Source organism: Lithobates pipiens, unplaced genomic scaffold (assembly GCF_037356315.1).
Source record: "Lithobates pipiens isolate NorthernLeopardFrog02 unplaced genomic scaffold, aLitPip1_a1.2 Scaffold_25, whole genome shotgun sequence".
Classification (NCBI taxonomy): domain Eukaryota; kingdom Metazoa; phylum Chordata; class Amphibia; order Anura; family Ranidae; genus Lithobates; species Lithobates pipiens.
In genome coordinates, this window is record NW_027507787.1 from 126,168,788 (window position 1) to 126,189,778 (window position 20,991).

At 43.4% G+C, this 20,991-nt stretch overlaps 2 protein-coding genes across 5 annotated transcripts in view; one reads left to right on the forward strand and one right to left on the reverse strand.

The window, feature by feature from the left end:
- Positions 1-20,991, forward strand: part of RASSF4 (Ras association domain family member 4) — an 855,531-nt gene that overhangs the window by 549,243 nt on the left and 285,297 nt on the right. For all 4 annotated transcript variants that reach the window (XM_077454834.1, XM_077454835.1, XM_077454837.1 and 1 more), the window contains one exon: positions 8,635-8,710. In XM_077454834.1, the coding sequence (XP_077310960.1) occupies positions 8,635-8,710 (76 nt within the window). The remainder of the gene's footprint in view (positions 1-8,634; positions 8,711-20,991) is intronic.
- DEPP1 (DEPP autophagy regulator 1) overlaps positions 18,303-20,991 on the reverse strand; it is a 7,712-nt gene continuing 5,023 nt past the window's right edge. The window contains exon 3 of the mRNA XM_077454839.1: positions 18,303-18,625. Coding sequence (XP_077310965.1) covers positions 18,454-18,625 — 172 coding nt within the window. The 3' untranslated portion in view covers positions 18,303-18,453. The remainder of the gene's footprint in view (positions 18,626-20,991) is intronic.

Genomic DNA, 20,991 nt, shown 5'->3' on the forward strand with positions numbered 1-20,991 from the left:
GAATGATCAGATATGGCTCCTTAATCAGTAATGTTTGCATCTCTGAAACTCTCTTCGCTGATGTGATTGCGACCAGGAAGGTGACTTTTAGTGTCAGGTGCCAGATAGAGATGTTTTCCAGCGGAAAACAGGGTTCTTTGGATAGCACCTCTAAGATGACAGATCGGTCCCATGTTGGAAAGGAAGGCTTCCTAGGTGGTCTTAGTTTAAGAAAGGCCTTCTGAAATTGCATAACAAGGGGATCGTGAGCCCATTTAACCCCTGTCAGGGCGGATAGAGCTGACACCTGAACTTTCAGAGAACTAGAGCTAAGACCTTTGTCTAAGCCTGATTGCAGGAACTCTAGGATCAGAGGAGCTGAAAGGGAGGACAGATCCCGGCCAAGGTACTGAGAGAAGGCAACAAATTTCTCCCAGACCCTGCGGTAGGTGCAGTTGGTGGTAGGTTTTCTGGCCTGGAGCAGGGTATCAGCTACCTTCTGGGAGCAGCCCTGACATAGATACCTAGCCCTCTCAGCCCCCAAGCCATCAAGTGCAGCTTCCCCGAATATGGATGTAGTAGCTGGCCCTGGGAGAGCAAGTCGGCTGACAGGGGAAGAGCAAAAGGGTCTGCTGTGCTCAGTTGTAGGAGGGTGGTGAACCATGGCCTCCTGGGCCAAAAAGTAATCACCGCTATCACCAATGCCATTGATCTCCTGAGCCTTAAGAGAAATCTCGCTATCAGGGGAGTCGGAGGGAAGATATACCCAAGATGGAAGTTCCAGGGATGCTGGAGGCAATCTGTCCCCTCCGCTAAGTGAAAGGGAAACCTCGTCAGGAACCTTCGGCATTTGGAGTTTGCCGGAGTAGCAGCAAGGTCTATGTCTGGTTGACCCCAGCTCTGGCAGATGAGGGAGAAGGCCTGAGGGCTCAGGGACCACTCGTTGTTGGAGGCGAACTCCCTGCTGAGCGTGTCGGCTAAGATGTTCTCGACCCCCTGGATGTAAGTCGCCCTCAGGTCTGACAGGTTCAACTGTGCCCATTCAATCACAGGGAGAACTTCCCGCATCATGGAGGGACTCCTGGTCTGTTTATGTAGACGACAGCAACCTTGTTGTCCATCCTTAAGAGGACCTGCTTCCCCCTTAAAAGGGAGCTGAAGGCCAGGAGAGCCTGGAGGGCCGCCCTCATCTCCAGCACGTTCGATACCGAGTCCCGTACTTCGAAAGGCCAATGGCCCTGCGCTGCATGGGACTGGTAGTGGGCTCCCAAACCTTCTAGACTGGCGTCCGTGGTCACTACCTCCTGAGGAGGGATGACTATGTGTTTGCAATTGTTTAAGTTGTGGGGACGAGTCCACCAACGCAATGAGTGCCTTACTGTCTCCGAGATCCGGATCGTCTGGGTCATGGATGAAACATTCCCACTGATGTAGGAAGGAGATCTGCAGAGGTCTGGTGTTCCACTAAGCCCAACGGACCATAGGAATGGTTGCTCATAGGGAGCCTAGAAGGCTGAGGCATACTCTGGCCGACAGGGATCTTGCCAGAATGGCCTTCTTCACCTTCCGGACCAACAGGGAAGACTTCTCCGGAGGCAGCTGCACTGTATTCAACTGGGCTCCTAAGAAGATCATTCTCTGGGTGGGCCGAGTCTGGCTCTTTCCCCAGTTTATGAGCCATCCCAGATTCTGCAGAGTGGAGACGAGGATCTTTCGATGCTGTAACAGCGACTCCCGGCTGTCTGAGAGGAGGAGAATATCGTCCAGATAATGGTGGACTCGCAGCCCCCTCTCCCTCAGATGCGCGATAACGGGAAGAAGGACCTTTGTAAAGTTCCTGGGAGCCGTAGAAATTCCAAACGGAATACTTCAGAGCTGAAAGTGTCTGTGGTTTAGCGAAAAACTGAGGAACTTTTGGAGTTCTGAATGGATAGGGATATGGAGGTAGGCGTCCTGTAGATCTATGGAGAGCATCCAGTCCCCCAGATTTATGGCCTGGAGGAAAGACTGGAGGCTCTCCATTTTGAATGCTTCTACCTGGATAGAGCGGTTTAAGTTTAGATCCAGGACCGGATGTAGGTCCCCTGATTTATTTTTTACTAGAAATAGAGGGGAATAGAACCCCCGACCTCTTTGGGATAGGGGCACCTCGGTAATTGCTTCCTTTTGGAGCAGATCCTGAACGTATCGGGACAAGGCTAACCTCTTTTGCCGGGATGACGGGAGGTTTGTTGGGCAAAAATGATCCCCCTGGGGGAAGTCACCTGAATGACCATCTGTGCCCGACGCGAACGGTGGTTAACGTCCAGGGGTCGCTTATTGTTTCCGCCCAGACCAGCGTGAACTTTGAGAGTCTGGCCCCCACCAGTGCTGGCTGGGCGGACGCACCTTCAAAAGGACTTCTGGTCAGTAGATGCCGGGGTCCTGGGCTTCTGAAACTTCAGGAAATACGTTTGAGGAGCCTTCCAGTTCCTTCTGTACTCCCTACCAGGCCTGTAGGACTTGGTATCCCTGTACCTGTCCGGGAGGTTACGCTTAAAGGGAGGAGGCCTCTGAAGCTTTGGCTTTCTATCCGAGGGGATAAGCCCTGATTTTCCGCCAGTGACCTTAGAAATAGCAGAGTCCAATTTTGCGCCGAAAAGGTTCTCGCCATCATACGGGATGTGGCACCAATTGGACTTGGAAGCAGGATCTGCCACCCAGGGTTTGAGCCAGAGAGCCCGTCTGGCCATTACCGAGGACAATATAGCCCTGGATGCAGACTTAATAGCATCCACAGATGCCTCTGCCACAAAATCCCCTGCAGGGCTTAGTTCTTGCAGGGCCCTAACTATCTGGTCCTGATCAGCACCTTGGATACAAGCTTTTCTGTGCTTGCTGACCAACTGGCAATAGCCTTACCCACAGCTGCAAGAACCACTGCTGGCCTGCATACGCCTCCTGATGCTAGGTAAGCTCTTTTGAGATTAGTATCGATTTTCCTATCCAGGACGTCCTTGAATGACACGGTGTCCTCGATAGGGAGCGTAACGTGTCTGGCTAGGCGCATGAGGGATGCATCCACCACTGGCGGGGACACGAGAGATTTAATTTTAGCCTCCTTTAGAGGATATAGTTTGGCAAGCGATTGTTGAGACTTTCTTTCTTCTGGGGTCTCTGCCACTCGTCTCTGATAAGTTCCTCAACTCATCAATGAAGGGGAAGGCTTTGGGTTCTCCCTTCAGGTTCGGGAAATATTTTCTCCTTTTGCGTTGGGCATCCTGGGGTTCCTCCCAGCTAATGGCCCCCTTCACTGACCTCACAAAAGGCTCTATTAGGGAGAAGTCAAAGCCCGCTGAAGCCTCTAGTTCTTCCTCATCTGAAGGACAATCATGCTCTCTGGAAGTACTTGGGGGAGCCGGCGAAGCACCCCGTGAAGATAACTCCGTGTCGGGAGCGACACGTGGGGCAGAAGACTCTGTGAGCTCTCTGTGTTCTTGCCCTTTCTCTCTGGTGGCTTCTTCAAAGCACCTGTGGCATGCCAACATATCTGGAAGGGCTATGGCCCCGCATACCCAGCAGGTATTTTCAGAAGGATGGGAGTGGCATGCTGGTGAATGGTGCCTCCGGTCAGGGGATCTTCTTCGGTGGGAATGGCTGCGCCTTGAACGAGACCTGGAGCGACTCCTTCTGTGACTCCCTTTCCTTGAGTGACTTCCTCCACCCGAATGGCTCCGCCTATGGCCAGAGCTGCTTCTTCTATGCGAGGAATCTCTGCGAGATGATCTTGCGGACCTGATGGGGCTAACCATTTAGGTAGCGCTGGTGCGTCCTGCTCTCTTTTTCGATCTTCTCTACTTACCAAACTCCTCCCCTCTTACCTATTATGCTGGTGGTGATCTGCTGGAGCAGTGGTCTCCATGGATAGGGAACAGAGGAAGCCTGAAGACACAGGTAACACAACAAGGGTAAGGAAGATAAAGCCATAACAGAAACAAGAGGGGAATAGAGAGAAGAAAAATACAGGGGAGATACTTACCAAACAGAGAGGCAACACTGGGGCAGAAAAAAACAGAAATGCAGCAGTCATGAAATTCAGCTGAGCACAAAAAAACAGGCAAAAAAGGAATCTGCATTAAAAAAAGGCATCTTCCCCTTTTAAAATTTCAGCCGGGGGTCATGTCCCGCCCGCACATGCTCAGTAGCGCCGTGCGGCCGCCGGCGCCATCTTGGAAAAGGGCAAAGACATAGACATACACAGGCTGCCCAAAGTGCACAGTGAGCATGTGCAAAGCGGCAGAGTGACCAGGAAGAGGGCTAAAGCTGCTGTGGGACACAGAGCTCAGCAAAAGGAAGTAAAATATGGCAGAGAGGCAACACTGGGGGAAAGGCACCAGACAACCTAAGGTGACAAGAGATACTGAAGGTAGAGAGTATGCTGTCAAGCTGTAGACAGAGTGACACCAGGGAGGAAGAGGAAACCGGAGACCACCGCAGGTACTAAACCTGTTTAAGGCTTAAAGACCGATCTTTTTATTATATGCCTTCAGCCTGTTTAAGGCTTACTTCCAACGGCTATAGAGGCAATGCTCTGTTTGCAGAGAAAAAGCATTCATACCCCTGAGATCACCAGAGTGGGGTTCCTTCCATTTAGCTTACTTTAGAGGCTGTACCGGTAAGGACTTCCACCCAGGAGAGGCTAGAACCTGGCTGGGGTGAAGCGGTAAGAGGGTGATGATCCGTGCGGTCCCAACAGGTGAGGAAAAATAAGAGAATACCGGGGCGGGGGGCGTATCTTCATCTTATAGCTATGTGGTCCTATCAGGTTGTGGAGGCGGAGTCACAACCCAGAGTGTATGTTGCCATGATGCGACAGGAAAGGATTTTACAGTGAGCACAAAAATCCTATTTTTTTTTTTTTGCTAGAAAATTACTTAAAACCTCCAAACATTATACTTTTTTTTTATAACATCCTAGAGAATGGCTGTCGTTGCAATACTTTCTGTCAGACCGTATTTGCGCAGCGGTCTTACAAGCGCATTTTTGTTTGCAAAAAATACACTTTTTTTTTATTAAAAAATAAGACAACAGTAAAGTTAGCCCAATTTTTATTTATTTTTTATATATATTTTGAAAGATAATGTTACGCCGAGTAACATGTCACACTTCAAAACTGCACCCGCACGTGGAATGGCGGCAAACTTTTACCCTTAAAAATCTTGATAGGCGATGTTTAAAAAATTCTACAGGTTGCTTGTTTTGAGTTAGAGGAGGTCTAGGGCTAGAATTATTGCTCTCGCTCTGCCTATCGCGCCAATACCTCACATGTTTGGCTTGAACAGCGTTTTCATATGCGGGTGCTACTCACGTATGCGTTTGCTTCTGCACGCAAGCTCGTCAGGACAGAAAAAAAAATTTTTTGTTTCTTATTTATTTTACCATTTATTTTTACACTTAAAAAAAATAATAATTGTGACGCTTTTATTCCTATTACAAGGAATGTAAACATCCCTTGTAATAGAAAAAAAAAACATGACAAGACCTCTTAAATATGAGACCTGGGGTCAAAAAGACCTCAGATCTCATATTTACACTAAAATGCAATAAAAAAAAAATGGACCTTTAAGAGCTATGGGCGGAAGCGACGTTTTGATGTCACTTCTGCCCTGCATTGTTATGGAGCCGGGTGGGGGCCTTCTTCCCCTCACTTGTCTCCATGCCCAGCAAGGGTGAAGATCCGTTCACCGTCAGCTCTGGTAAGCCACGGAGGGCACTGGAGTGCGGCCGTGGGGGGGCCCTTTCCCGCCACCCAGGGGTCAAGTCCTGGGGAAAAGTGTGGGAACTCCCACCCAAGAGCCACTCCCCCACCAAAAAAAATGATACGCTCATATGCATATATATATTTCAAATAAAATACAGTGACTGCAAATGCGACATACTACAGGAGATGACCAGACTGCGAATGCGACTACAGGAGATGACCAGACTGCAAATGCGACAAACTACAGGAGATGACCAGACTGCGAATGCGACTACAGGAGATGACTAGACTGCGAATGCGACTACAGGAGATGACCAGACTGCAAATGCGACTACAGGAGATGACCAGACTGTGAATGCGACATACTACAGAAGATGACCAAGTAGCCAGTTTTAAAATTTAAACCTGTCCTTTTATAGCACCCTTCTTCACATTCCTGTCCTCACCCCCTTTATAGAACCCCCTTTACATTCCTGCCCTGCCTCCCTTTTATATCACCCCTCCTCATTCCTTTTAGTTTTTGATACTTTCCCCCTCCCTCCTTCATAACAGTGCCCTCTTCCCTGTCTTACCTTACACAGGACACAGCAGATGACATCGGAGGCACAGAGCTGACATCGGAAGTGCAGCAAAGGGATGGACAGAGGGCGGGACTTGCCCCAGTTAACTGATTGGTTGATAGATTGCAGAGCGGTTCTATTAACCAATCAGTTAACTGGGCCAGCCCCTGCCCTCCGTGCATCACTGTGCTGCTCTTCCGATGTCAGCTCTGTGAAGACAACACAGCTAGCAGGCTGTGCTAGAGCCTCGGGCGGCTCTGGTCCTGCAAAGGGAACGGCAATCCTGCTGTGAAAAAAGTGCAGGGACGCCGTTCCCACGCGTTCCAGCAGGACTCGGGCCCTGCCGCCACCGATAAAAAGTGATCTTGCGGTGAATCCACAGCAGAGACTACTTTTATCTGAAACCAAACCACTCACTGAAAAGAGGATACTGGGGTTATGGCAGCTAGCTAGCTGCTTCCATAACAACGATATTCCTCTTTAAAGTACCGACGTATAACAACTGTGGGCGGTCAGGAAGTGGTTAAAGGAACACAATGAGAAAGTCTGGAAAACAATCAGTCCATTGATGTTGTTGGGAAGTCCTAAAGCTGTGTGCTGCTATACATAGTAAGTGAGGTTTAAAAAAGACACAAGTCCATCAAGTCCAACCTATGTGTGCGACTATATGTCGGTATTACATTGTATATCCCTCTATGTTGTAGGCGTTCAGGTGCTAATCTTATAGTTTTTTGAGACTATTGATGGTTCCTGCTAAAATCACTGCCTGTGGAAGGGAATTTCACATCCTTACCGCTCTTACAGTAAAAAACCCTCTATGCAGTTTAAGGTTAAACCTCTTTACTTGTCATGTGTCTTAGTAAACTCAGTTTTATGGAAAGGTTTATCCATATTGTGGGATCACCAGTATGGTATTTGTAAATTTAAATCATATCCACTTTTAAGTGTCTCCTCTCCAGAGAGAATACGTTCCTTTCTTCATAACTAATGTCCTCCAGTCCCTTTACTAGTTTTGTTGCCCTTCTTTGTACTCGCTCCATTTCCAGCACATCCTACCTGAGGACTGGTGCCAAGAACTGGACAGCATACTCCAGGTGAGGCCGGACTAGAGTCTTGTAGAGTGGGAGAATTATTGCTTTATCTCTTGAGTAAATCCCCTTTTTAATTCATGCCAATTTTCTGTTTGCTTTGTCAGCAGCAGCTTGGCATTGCATGCGGCTCCCCTGTCAGAGGGGGGGTCTGTGCTGATATTAAGCACATTGATTAGTAGCACAGCCCCTTTTAGATGTGCCACAAACCATGCCAATCAGTGCCCCATCAGAAACGCCTGTCAGTGCACACAGCAGTGCCAATCAGTGCCCACCACAGTGCCAATTAGTCCATATAACAGTGTCAATCACTGCCCATCAATAAAACCTGGCAGTACCTCATCATTAGTGCTGCTCATCAGTGCCATCTATTAGTGTCAATCAGTGCTGCAGTTCCGCCTATCAGTGCCCATCAACTCTATATATCAGTGCGTGCCCATCACTGCCACCTCATCAGTGCCAACTCATCGGTGTCCATCAGTGAAGCCTTATTAGTGCCCGTCAGTGAAGGAGAAAACAAATTTTTTTAACAGAAACAAAGAAAATCTTTTTGATCAAATACCACCAAAAGAAAGCTCTATTTGTGGGAAGAAAATTATAAAAATTTAGCCTGGGTACAGTGTTACATTGTCATTCAAAGTGCAAAACAGCTGAATGCTAAAAATTGTCCTGGGCACGAAGGGGGCAAAGTGCCCGGTATTGAAGTAGTTAAACCTCATTTGCCATGTAGTTGCCCACCCCATTAATATGTTCAGATCTACTTGCAAGGTTTCCACATCCTGTGGAGAAGTTATTGCCCTGCTTAGTTTTGTATCGTCCGCAAATACAGAGATTGAACTGTTTACCTCATCCTCCAGGTTGTTTATGAACAAATTAAATAGGATAGTTATTTATTATTATATTTGCAACCCTAATAATGCTATTGTACTGTAAAATCTGAATAAAACAGTTTTTTGCAGTGGTTTTCTGACACCCAAAACTGATTTAAGGTTTCTTACATGTTATAAGGCTTGAAAAGGTATGCTAGATGGTAATTACAATGAGATATGAAACTTAGTATAGACACATATAGTGTAAACTTTGGAAAACTTTGCAAAATGTTTTCCATATGAATGGTAGATAGCTGACATATTTGTGCTTTGGTCTGTTGGATTACATTTTTCATTTTTACTGTATTATTATGTACCCCTGTAACTTGAAATCATTTGCAATTGATCAGTTACTAGCAACAAATTTGTGATAGTCATCTTATGTTTCTTTTAATCAGGTCTGAGCTATTGTCACTTCTACGAACCTACAATTGTTATCATGAAGGAAAAAACTTCCAGCTACGGCATCATGAGGTAAGAGCTCAAATATTTTAGATTACCTGCTACCCAGACTCTAATACACATAAGCAGGCATATTAAAGGGCGAACCCTGCCAAATAACTAAATACATATTTTAAACACATTTAGAAACTGATTTACTAAAATATTTAAAGAGTTATCACCATACGTCCACTTCAAATCCATACCATAGGAAAATAAATTATTCAAATTAACTTTTTATCCCAACTTAGTAATAGCGAACCTCACCACATGCCGGTACACCCTAAGCTTCTTCCCTCCAGTAAGCCCACAAAAGTACCACCCCTGTTGCCATCAATTTACAGGACAATTTCAGTTTCAGTGTTATGGTTTAAAACACATTAGGTGAATTCAAAAAGCTATTTTCTCTTGGTCAATAGTTATTTTCTTGATAATCGCTGTCATAGTTGCCAACTGTCCCGAATTTCCCGGGACATTCCCGGGTTTAGGACATTTGTCCTGGGAAATTCAAATTTCCCGTTTTTTGCCACCGGCCGCTAGTGGTCCGCGGGCGGCGGAGACGATGTCTCTGTCGGCCTCCATTTTTAAGAAGACCAGAAGCTGGTCTTTAATAGAGAACCTGTGGCGCTGCCCACCCCCGCTGCCTGTGTGTGTGTGTGTGTGTGTGTGTGAAGAGCAGTGGGCGGCGCCACAGTTCAAAGTCGGCGCAGCAACGACGGCTGCCACTTTGGAGGACAGGAGATCATATGTGGATGTGGGGGCCAGTTTGTGGGGGCCGGTCTGTGCAGATGTGGGGGCCGGTCTGTGCAGATGTGGGGGCCGGTCTGTGGAGATGTGGGGGTTGGTCTGTGGAGATGTGGGGGAGCCAGTCTGGATGTCAGAGGGGCACCAGATGTAAGGAGGGGCTCCGCTGATGGACACAGATGTGAGGAAGGTACCTCTGATGGGGCACCTGATGTAAGGACAGACTCCGCTTGGGACACCTGATGGAATCTGGTGGCAGGCAACGTGGCTAGTGACGCACTGATGGCTCCCACTGATTCTGCATTATGGTGAGTTGAATTATTTCTTTTCATATTACAATGTAATAATAGAAATAATGCGCTTCAATCATCCTGACACCATAACAATCATGGTGCCGGGATGATTGAAGCGCTAACACCAGGTATTTGGAGTATCTTTATCTGCTGATTGTCAAACACTGGAAAACACATATTGCTATTGTGATGTAGGATCGGAGGGCTGCTGTCTCTACTTTCCTTCTCCCCCCCCTCCTTTCCCTCTCCCCCCCTCCTTTCCCTCTCCGCCCCTCCTTTCCCTCTCCCCCCGCATTCATCTCAGACTCTAACCACACCCTTTGAGCCACGCCCCCATGTAAGCCACGCCCACTATTTTACGTCAAGCTTTACGCGCTGCATTTTTACCTTTTTCTATGCCACACCTATAACCGCATGCCCCGCCCCCTAATTATAATACAACTCCACCTACTGCCAAAAAAGTGTCCCGAATTTTTATTTTTTTTACAATGTTGACAACTATGCACTGTGCATAACTCATATTGCTACTGGTTCAGTTCACAAAGGTGCATAACACAATTCATTTGACCTGCTCTATATATAGTGGTATTTTAACAGTACTACTACTATTACGGTATAACACTGAAAATTAATAGTTGTAATGCAATACATGGAGGAGTCATTTAACAAAGAATACCCCATATGTTATCACTATTAATAAAACTAGCCTGGGTAGGTGATATACACAAGTTTCAATAGGTATCTCTTGAAGAAAGCAGGAAAATTGGCTGTTTGGGGTGATGATACATTTAAAATTTATGAGAACATAAGGTTTCAAAAAAATATTTTTGTTTGTGAATGGACCAGTAAAGTAACGTGTCCATCTTAGTATGATCATATTTTGTTTCAGAGACATTCTGGCTCAACACTCTGTTTTTATGGGACTTGATATGGCAGGGCATTCAAAAATAAACATTAGGCTTGTGCAATTAGTTTTGTGAAGAATCGAAATTCGGCCGAATTTTGCATCTTTCGGACATTCGCATGCATCCGAATGTCCGAATAAAAAAAATAACAAAAAACAACGAATACGAAAGAAATATAACGAATGAATTTGAATGAATTCAACATGATTCGGTAATTCTTTTAAGATCTAATGAAACAAAAGGTCAGCTCAAAGTAAATCTTATAGTCCAGTCAGCTAATAAATTTTGTGTCGGAGGATGGATTACTGGCAAAGTGCATCCCTGAGAACTGAGTTAGAAGGGTGTTGTATTGTATTTGAGCCGAGGAGAAAAGACGTTGTCATTGTGTGTGTTAAAAGATTCAATAAATAAACGACTTTCCAAACTACGAATCATTATCACGAATGTCTATACATACATAAATAGTGAATTTCAACGAATACGAATGAATGAATTCGACACTCTATGAATAATAACGAATTATCCGAAAACGCATTAACGTAACATAACGAATATAACAGAACGAAATGATGTATTTTATGAATGACAACGAACCGAAACTAAACAAAATTATCTGTTGTGCACAAGTCTAATAAACATAAACCACCCAAACTATTAAAATAAATATGGACAATGACTAAAAAAAAAAAATCCTTCTGACTGAAGTACTCACTTAATCTATAATGCAGTACCCTTAATGTAATGTAATTCCTTTCTGTCTCTAGATGTCTTCCAGGTGGAAAGCCACCGAAGGTCATTTAAACCTAGAAGACTAAAGACAAGTGTGATCTAAGAAACCAGGAAAAGAGCCCCAGTCCCAGGATAGAAAAATCAGGTCAACAACTACATAGTTACATAGTTAGTCAGGTTGAAAAAAGAAACAAGTCCATCCAGTTCAACCAAAAACTATGAAACTACTTGAGGCAAAGATTTATTTAACACCATTAAAATAGTTTTGTGGTTAGCTACCACTTCTTCAGATAATGGGTGTGACACAAGTTTGATGGCTAATGTAAAATTGGGAAAAAATATAAAAACATAAAAAAAAAAAAAATACAGCAGCAGTCACAAAAAAAAATATCCCTTCTAATAAAAATAATTAAAACAAATAATGTGTTATGCTTTCTAAATGATCTCACAGTTCATTACATAATATAAAAACACATATGATCTCCATATATAAACCATTGGTGACAAATTAAAAAAAAGGTGAAACAATATCATATAAAGATTTAAATAAAGTGTCTAAAATAAGTCCCATCAGAAGTGCAGATAGATGAAATATGCTTCTCTTCCAGTGAGATTGTATCTGTGGTATCACAAGGAGGTGGATTGTCCAGTAAGTCCAATGTTAGTTGCCATCTGGGTGATGCTTTTAAAAGGCGAATTGTTTTTAACCTTCTGTAAGTGTATATCTTTATCATAATAAATGTTTTAAAGGCTTTTTACACCAAGGAGAGGCATTTATTTGCTTTTCATGGTGTTACTATCTAGACATGGCAATTTGTTGAAAGGCTTTACAGTTGGCTATAACTGATGTATAGAAGGTGCCATTGACATATATGGAAATTATTGAAGCAATATATGTCCGCTCTTGAAAAATACATCCTATTATCATTTAGGGTGAAGGTGCGTGTTGGTCATACCACAGATACAATTTCATTGGAAGAGGCACATATTTCATCTATTCTGCACTTTTGATTTGGGATTTATTTAGGACACTTCGTGTATATGATATTTTTTTACCTTTTTCTGATTTGTCACTAATGGTTTATATATTGAGATCATATGTGTTTTTATATTATGTAATGTACTATGAGATCATTTAAAAAAGTGCAGCACATCATTTTTTGTTATGTTTAATGATTGCTGTCAAGTCAGCAACCATCAAACTTGTTTCACACCCATTATCTGAAGAAGTGGCAGCTAACTATGAAACATGATTCCGATTTAAAATATGTACTTCTTACTTTCTTAGATTTCATTCTGCTACCTGTGCAGGGTTTTTATGGATTTTTGAATCATGCTGTCCATCTGTCAGTTCCACCCAGCTGGACTGGACTTGGGCTTAGAGATAGATTTATTGTCCACAATGGTTGCATACACCCTTCCTGTAATCCCCTGCAGCCTCATCAGTTTTTTTCTTTCCTTCCCTTTACTGCACTAATTGGGTTTGCATTGAAATTGTGTACTATAAGGACTCTCTTGTCTTTTCCCTCTCGCACCCTTTTTCCCTCTGAGACATGTAGAGAGCTATTTTTATAGTTGCTGAAAACATCAAGTAGCTTCAGGGCATCATGGACCAGCCCTTGTAGGGCATCACCACAGGGCCCTGCACTTAGTGTCATGTTTCAGAGCGTAGTACTGATATTATCACATCAGCATCACTCTATGCATTGTTGACGTCTGCCAAACACCAGAGAGATCCCTGCTTGTCATTTATCGAGCCTGAAGACATTTGGAAAAGGTAAATATTGAAAAAAGAGCACAAAATAAAGCCAGGGGTATATGGGATGTTGTGACCAAGCCCACAATTGGGAATCAAAGGCAGAGAAAAAAATTAGACAATAGTCCACCATAATCTTACCTAGCCCTGTCCTAACCAAACCATAGCCAGAATAATCCCCAGGAAACGACTTTCATCATTCTTAAGGTAGAATTAAAGGCAAAGCGTTTTTTTTTCTTCCATTTTGAATAGAGTATTGGATGGTTATAACCACTGCAAGGTTCATTTTTTCCATCTGTGCCCAATTGGGGAGATTTCCCCTTTCTGTCCCATAGGCAAAACAGGAAGTGAGAGAAAATGCCTTTCAACTGAGGGAATCCCTTAGTGTCACCAAGGTCACCAAAACTAGTGTTTCCATTGGAAATTGTCCTCTCTATTCCGGTTCTGGAGATAACCCAATAATTGGGATTTTCATTTACTTTTGCTTTCAATGATCACAGTAGCAGGACTAATAAAGGGAGCAATTTTCCCTAATAGGGGCACAGACAGCAATAAAAACCTGACAGGTGTTTTAATCCCACTTCACTCTATCCAAAACAAAAAAAAAAGTTTTACTTTTAGTTATACTTTAAGTTATTTGAAGGCATATTCTGCCCTCAACCTAAAGATTTAGTGCCGCTCTGGGCTTCAACAAAATTGCTGCCTCTGTCAAGAAGAAACAGGAGCAAACCTGGGGTCAATTTACAGCACACACTTATTTTTGTAGCATAATTATGAATGTGGAATGTATGTTTCTTGCTAAAGAACATTATTTTTTATCCAGTTGTTTTGGGTAAAGTGGTACACTTTAAAGTGGTTGTAAAGTCAGAAGATGTTTTATCTTAATGCACTCTATATATTAAGATAAAAGGCCTTCTTTGTGCAGCAGCCCACCTAATACTTACCTGAGTCCCATCTAGATCCAGGGTTGCTGCAGGATTGTCTCAGCTGCCCGGGACTCCCCTCCTCTTTGCCTGAGACAGCAGTGTGGTGCCATTGGCTCCTGCTGTTGTCAATTAAAGTCAGTCAGCCAAGGAGGAGTGACAAGGGGCGGGGACACAGGGAGCTGTGACTCAGCTCAGGTGCCCCCATAGCAAGCTGCTTGCTGTGGGGGCACTCGGCAGGAGCCAGGAGAGCCGAAGAGGGACCCGAGAAGAGGAGGATCCAGGCTGCTCTGTGCAAATCCACTAAACAGAGGAGCTAAGTATGACATGTTTGTTATTTGTAATTTTTTAAAAAAAGTCACGTTAAGTACTGCTTGTGATTCTTTTTTTAAATGCACTAGCAGTTACATTTTCATGACAAGCTTTCAGGACCTTCTTCCAAGGTCCAAGCAGTACTGATATACAAAGGCTTTAGAAGAAATTTGCAAGACAACAATATTTTAGGAGAAAACAAAGTGTTGTGGTCTTGCAGATGTCTTGTGAAACTTTGTATATCAGTATTGCCTGGACTTTATAAGAAACTGTAGGCCCTAATAGCTTGTTCTAAAAATTGTAACTGATACTGCTAATGTCAAAAGTATCATGAACCATATTCAACTGCATTGTCAAGGAAGTAACATTTTTTTTTTTTTTTTAAGGTGGTTGGTACTCTCAGGCCGCGTACACACGCGCGGACTGTTCGCCCAACTTTGTCCGCTGAACAGTGTTTGGGCGGACAGTCCGCTCGTGTGTGGGCTTTCAGCGGACAGTTTCAGCGGACAGTTGGACGGACAAGGTTTTTCGGAAATTCCGTAAAACTGTCCGCTGAAACCTTGTTTCAGCGAACAGTCCGCTCGTGTGTAGGCTTGTTCGTCAAACAAAGTTGCGCGCATGCTCAGAAAGGATTTTCACGCCGAAAGCTATAATGCAGTGTATAGGACGTCGTATTTTTCGTCGCGTCGTACGTGCCGTTCACGTCATCGCGCACGGTTTCAGCAAACTGTTCGTCCGTCGTGTGTGGCCATGTCCGTCCATGCTAAGTTTGAGCGGACTGTTTGCCGAAACTGTTGGACGGACAAAGTTGGGCGAACAGTCCGCGCGTGTGTACGCGGCCTCAATGGGTGATTGCATGCAAATATTCCTGTTGAATCACTTACGTGCCTATTGGGCTACCTTGATTCTCTCTCAGCAGGTTTATAAAGGCATCCTGGTTACAAATAAGAGTAGTAGCTGATCTGTATCAGCAATTTCAGCTGTGAGAAACTGTGTACACTAAGTATTCAATGGCTTTTGTGACCCATTTATCTAACCAGTTGTAGCATTCAGTGTTCAACATAATTACAAGATCTCATGACAAGGTGCTAGATGGACTGTGTTATAATCCACCCTGTAAAGTCTTATGCCCCATACACACGATTGGACATTGATTGGACATTCCAACAACAAAATCCATGATTTTTTTCTGACGGATGTTAGCTTAAACTTGTCTTGCATACACACGGTCACACAAAGTTGATCGGAAATTGCGAACGTCAAGAACGCAGTGACTTACAACATGTACGATGAACCGAGAAAAATTAAGTTCAATAGCCAATGAGGCTCTTCTGCTTGATTCTGAGAATGCGTGTTTACAAGTTTAAAGGAGTTGTAAAGGCAGAAGGTTTTTTTTATCCTAATGTATTCTATGTATTCACCACTTCAGCCCGAAAGGATTTACTCCCTTAAAGAGGAAGTAAACCCCTTCAAACCACTTTGACCTACAGGTAAGCCTAGATTAAGGCTTACCTGTAGGTCCAAGCAATATCTCCTAAACCTATATGGTTTAGGAGATATTTGCCCGAAAATGGGCACCGCTGTCTACGGCGCATGCGCCGTAGACAGCGGCGCGCAGGCGCACTAAATGCGGCAAGTCCAAGAATGGATCTGCCTAATTTGTCGACTCCCGTGCGCATGCGCGGGAGTGACGTCATCGCGGCTTCGCCGAATGGCAGCAGCGGAGCTGCGAGACGCGACTCCCGTGCGCATGCGCGGGAGTGACGTCATCGCGGCTTCGCCGCTGTCATTGGTCAGAGCTGCGAGACGCCACCAGCAAGATGGATGCGGCGGACTACAGGGATCAGCGGCGACTTCGCTGGCTCCTGTGTCAGGTAAGTGACACATAATGAGCTACTATGCGATGCATAGTAGTCCATTATGCTTTACCTTTGCAGGGAAAAAAGAGGAAGTAAACCCATCAGGGTTTACTTCCTCTTTAAAGACCGCGCATTTTTTGCGATACGGCACTGTTTTGATTTAACTGACAATTGCGATGCTTTACTCAGACAAAGTTGGCATCCCTTTATTCCCACTAATAGAGCTTTTTTTGGTGGTATTTAATCACATTTGCAGTTTTTATTTTTTGCGCTATAAACAAAAAAAAAACGACAATTTCGAATTTTTTTTTTTTTTTTTACTTTCTGCTATAATTCATATCCAAAAAAAAAATATAAAAATACGAATTTATTCATTAGTTTAGGCCAGTATATATTCTACATATTTTTGGTAAAAAGAAAATCGCAATAGGCGTACATTGATTGGTTTGCATCTACAAACTATGGGAAAGATTTAGGGACTTTCATTTTTTTTTTTTTACTGGTAATGGTGGAGGGAAGACACTTAACCTCTTGATCGCCCCCAGTTAACCTTCCCAGCCAGTGTCATTTTTACATTGATCAGTGCATTTTTATAGCGCTGATCAATGTAGTAATGTCACTGGTCCCCAAAAAGTGTAATTTGAGGTCAGATTTGTCCGCCGCAATGTCACAGCCCCACTAAAAATCCCAGCTCGAATGGATGAATGGATATACGGAGCTCTGATTTGGCTTGGGTGTCCCCTGTAGCAAGCTGCTGGCTGAGGGGCACTCAAAAGAGGGAGGGGCCAGGAGCCACAAAGAGGGACCCGAGAAGAGGAGGATACGGAATGCTCTGTGTAAAGCCAACTGCACAGAGGAGGTAAGTATAACATGTACAGTAATACTTTGGATTGCAAGTAACGTGATTAACTAGTGTTTCACAATATGAGCTAATATTTTTTTTAAAGCCTGACTTGGTTTGCGAGCGTTGTCTCGCAAAACGGGCAGGATTCAAGCCTCTCCAGTGTACAGTACCACATTTGGCCAGTGGTGCAGGGGCACCGGTGATATTCTGAGCTGCTCGGATTCCCAAGTGTTTCCGAGCCTCTGAGTGTTTCAGAGTGGCTCCGATCAGTTCCTGAGTATTTTCGGTGCCCCCCCCACCTCTGGCCACATGCAGTACTGCTTACCATAGAAGTCACAGTGGAACGAATTATCTGAATTTCCATTGACTTCTATGGGGAAACTCACTTGAATTATGCTCATAATCCAAGGTTCCACTGTATAACTAAAAAAAAAAGGAAAAAAAAAATGAGCCTTTACAAGCACTTTAAACATGAATAATGTTTTTTTTTTTTTGTTTTTTTTTAATAAATCTGCTGCTGCTAGAATATGCAGCCTGCATCCACCCCTAGTATTCCGCTGACAACTCACAGCTTGAATATCCAGTTAACCAGAAAAAAGGAAAAACTGGGTACCTGCAGCAGGTCCTGAAACTGGAAAGTTTATTTTAAAATGTATAAGACACAACAACGTCAGTGGTCCTGGAACACTTTGACGTGCTTCTTACAACTTAGGACTCTGCTATGTAACTCCTCAAGATGTCCCATGAATGCTAATAATGTGATATCATTTAAAAATAAATGGAATTACTGCATGAACTTTTTCCTTGCTCTGGTTATATGACTATCATATGTTTATACCACAAAAATGCAAAATTTCTTTCTCCTTTTTCTACTTTCTTTTTAAATCTGAAGTTTTCCCATATGTGTTACGTGTAAAAATTGCATTGCTATATTGTTAAATTTAAATATTTTCTAAAGTTATTTAAAAAATAAATATATACAACAAAATAGAACAACAACAACATTATTATTGATAAATAGCATTTCTATCTAGGAAAAATAAGTGTGAATATGTGTAAAAAAAAAAAAAACCTGACAATTGAGATTTGATCAATCCAAGGAGCTTGATTCTCCTCCACAAAAAAAGCTTTAGGTTTCCCTGGATTTCCTGCATTGTGGATTTAAAGTGCAAACTTGATAAAAAAAAAACGTCATATTGCTACAGAATTAAAAATGATTTAAATAATGAACTCATAAAAAAAAAAACACAGAAACACAAATTAATTAAAAATAAATAAATAAATGAATATTTATTAGTAGTGCAGGTCTGCAGAATTCATGCAGTAGTTTGTCCAGTTTAAATTAAATAACCCATAGAGTCTTACAGATTCTTAATGATAATGTTCATTCCATTTTAGTCCCTGAATGAAATCATAACTCGTATATCACAGGCAACTGTGGTTTGTGGATTCTAATTACTGATCCCAAACTGCCATAACCAGGGGGACGAGATTTCTTTCGAAGACGTGGGTGCTTGCTTCTTCCTTCCTGTGTACTTTGGAGCTCGATGCTTTGAACTTTGCTGCACTGTAACCAGAGGCGGCTCTAGACTTTCTGAGGCCTTAGGCAAAACTTAGACATGAGGCCCCACTCACGCCCATAATGGGAAAAATATTATAAAAATGATAAAAATTAACTGTATGAATGCATACATTAACTTAAATCCTATGAACTATGAATTCACAGTTTCTATAAATTTCTCTAGCCAATTATTCTTTAATCAAATATCATTAAACATAGGGTGGGTGGGTATATATGTTACACGCACACAGATATAGATCAAATTGTGCAGCTGCCTACTCATTATCCTTTGTACTGTCTCATAAATGTGAAATTAATTTGTCAACAAAGTATAAAACAAAAAAAAGTAATTTTACAACATATTCTAAAACATAACCTGTTTAATGCAACAAGTGATTATTTAAAAAAAATGTAAAACATAAAAACATATAAATATGTAACTTTGAATATTTGCTCAGTAGTGCATGGAACATAATAGGTATAAAGTGCAATATTTTTCAAGTAACAAAATAACTCAGTTTCTTGTATTCTTTAGCAAAACATCAATAAAAAAAAAACTTAAATTGGAACTTTAGTCAGAAAATTAAGTCCTGCTATCCTGTGTAGCCAAAGAAGCTGCTTCTGTTTGATCTGCAACTACCATGGTGCTGCTCCAACAAATGACTGTCAATTCTGAACAGGTGTCTGTTTAGGGTGCCTGCAGGAAAACAGCCTGGTGTAAGAGTGCCCTATTAGATTAGACTTATACCAGGGTCCTTTCTCAGGCACTTACTGAAAGCCAATCAAAACAAAAACAAAACAAAACCTTTGTTTCAATATACAATACCACAATATATGTGCTAACTATAGTTGGGGCTCATACACAAACCCCCTGGGAAGTTTCAACAGTAGTACATTTTTTTAATGTTTCAATATCAGAAGTTGCAAAACAGTCGCCTACATTTGGCAGTTGTAAATTCATCTATCACAGATGAATAATTTAATTTTGAAGCCAGTTAAATCAAGTTCAATGGACAAAACTGCTAAGGCAGATAATCCTTTTGCCACACCTTGCTGATAAGGTTGATTTTTACTAAAATCTCATACCATACAATTAATGACACAACAAACTCATATGACAAAATTTCTTCTTTTAGTGAAGACAGTCCAAACCAGCTAAGGGACAGTCCAATCCAGCTGAGGGACAGTCCAATAAGCTGAGGGACAGTCCAATCAGATGAGGGACAGGCCAATCAGCTGAGGGACAGGCCAATCAGCTGAGGGACAGTCCAATCAGATGAGGGACAGGCCAATCAGCTGAGGGACAGTCCAATCAGCTGAGGGACAGTCCAATCAGATGAGGGACAGGCCAATCAGATGAAGGACAGGCCAATCCAGCTATGGGACTGTGACATTCCAATCCACCTAAGAGACAGTCCGGCGCCCAGCTAAGGGACAGCCTAATGCAGCAGAGAGACAGCCCAATCCAGCTATAGGAGTTTGACAGTCCAATTCAGCTATGGGACCTCGACAATCCAATCCACCTAAGGGACAGTCCAATCCAGCTAAGGAGCAGTCCCAGCTGAGGGATATAGTCATAGTCCAACCCAGCTGAGGGACATAGTCCAACCCATCCAATCCAGCTAAGGGACAGTCCCAGATAAGAGACAGCCCAGCTAAGGGACAGTCCAACCCAGCTAAAGGACAGTCACCGACCTCACATCCATGATACAGGAGACGGTCAGAGACTGTGTGTGGACAATGATACAGGAGACGGTCAGAGACTGTGTGTGGACAATGATGCAGGAGACGGTCAGAGACTGTGTGTGGACAATGATGCAGGAGACGGTCAGAGACTGTGTGTGGACAATGATACAGGAGACGGCCAGAGACTGTGTGTGGACAATGATACAGGAGACGGTCAGAGACTGTGTGTGGACAATGATACAGGAGACGGTCAGAGACTGTGTGTGGACAATGATGCAGGAGACGGTCAGAGACTGTGTGTGGACAATGATGCAGGAGACGGTCAGAGACTGTGTGTGGACAATGATACAGGAGACGGTCAGAGACTGTGTGTGGACAATGATACAGGAGATGGTCAGAGACTGTGCGTGGACAATGATACAGGAGACGGTCAGAGACTGTGTGTGGACAATGATACAGGAGACGGTCAGAGACTGTGTGTGGACAATGATACAGGAGACGGTCAGAGACTGTGTGTGGACAATGATACAGGAGATGGCCAGAGACTGTGTGTGGACAATGATACAGGAGACGGTCAGAGACTGTGTGTGGACAATGATACAGGAGACGGTCAGAGACTGTGTGTGGACAATGATGCAGGAGACGGTCAGAGACTGTGTGTGGACAATGATACAGGAGACGGTCAGAGACTGTGTGTGGACA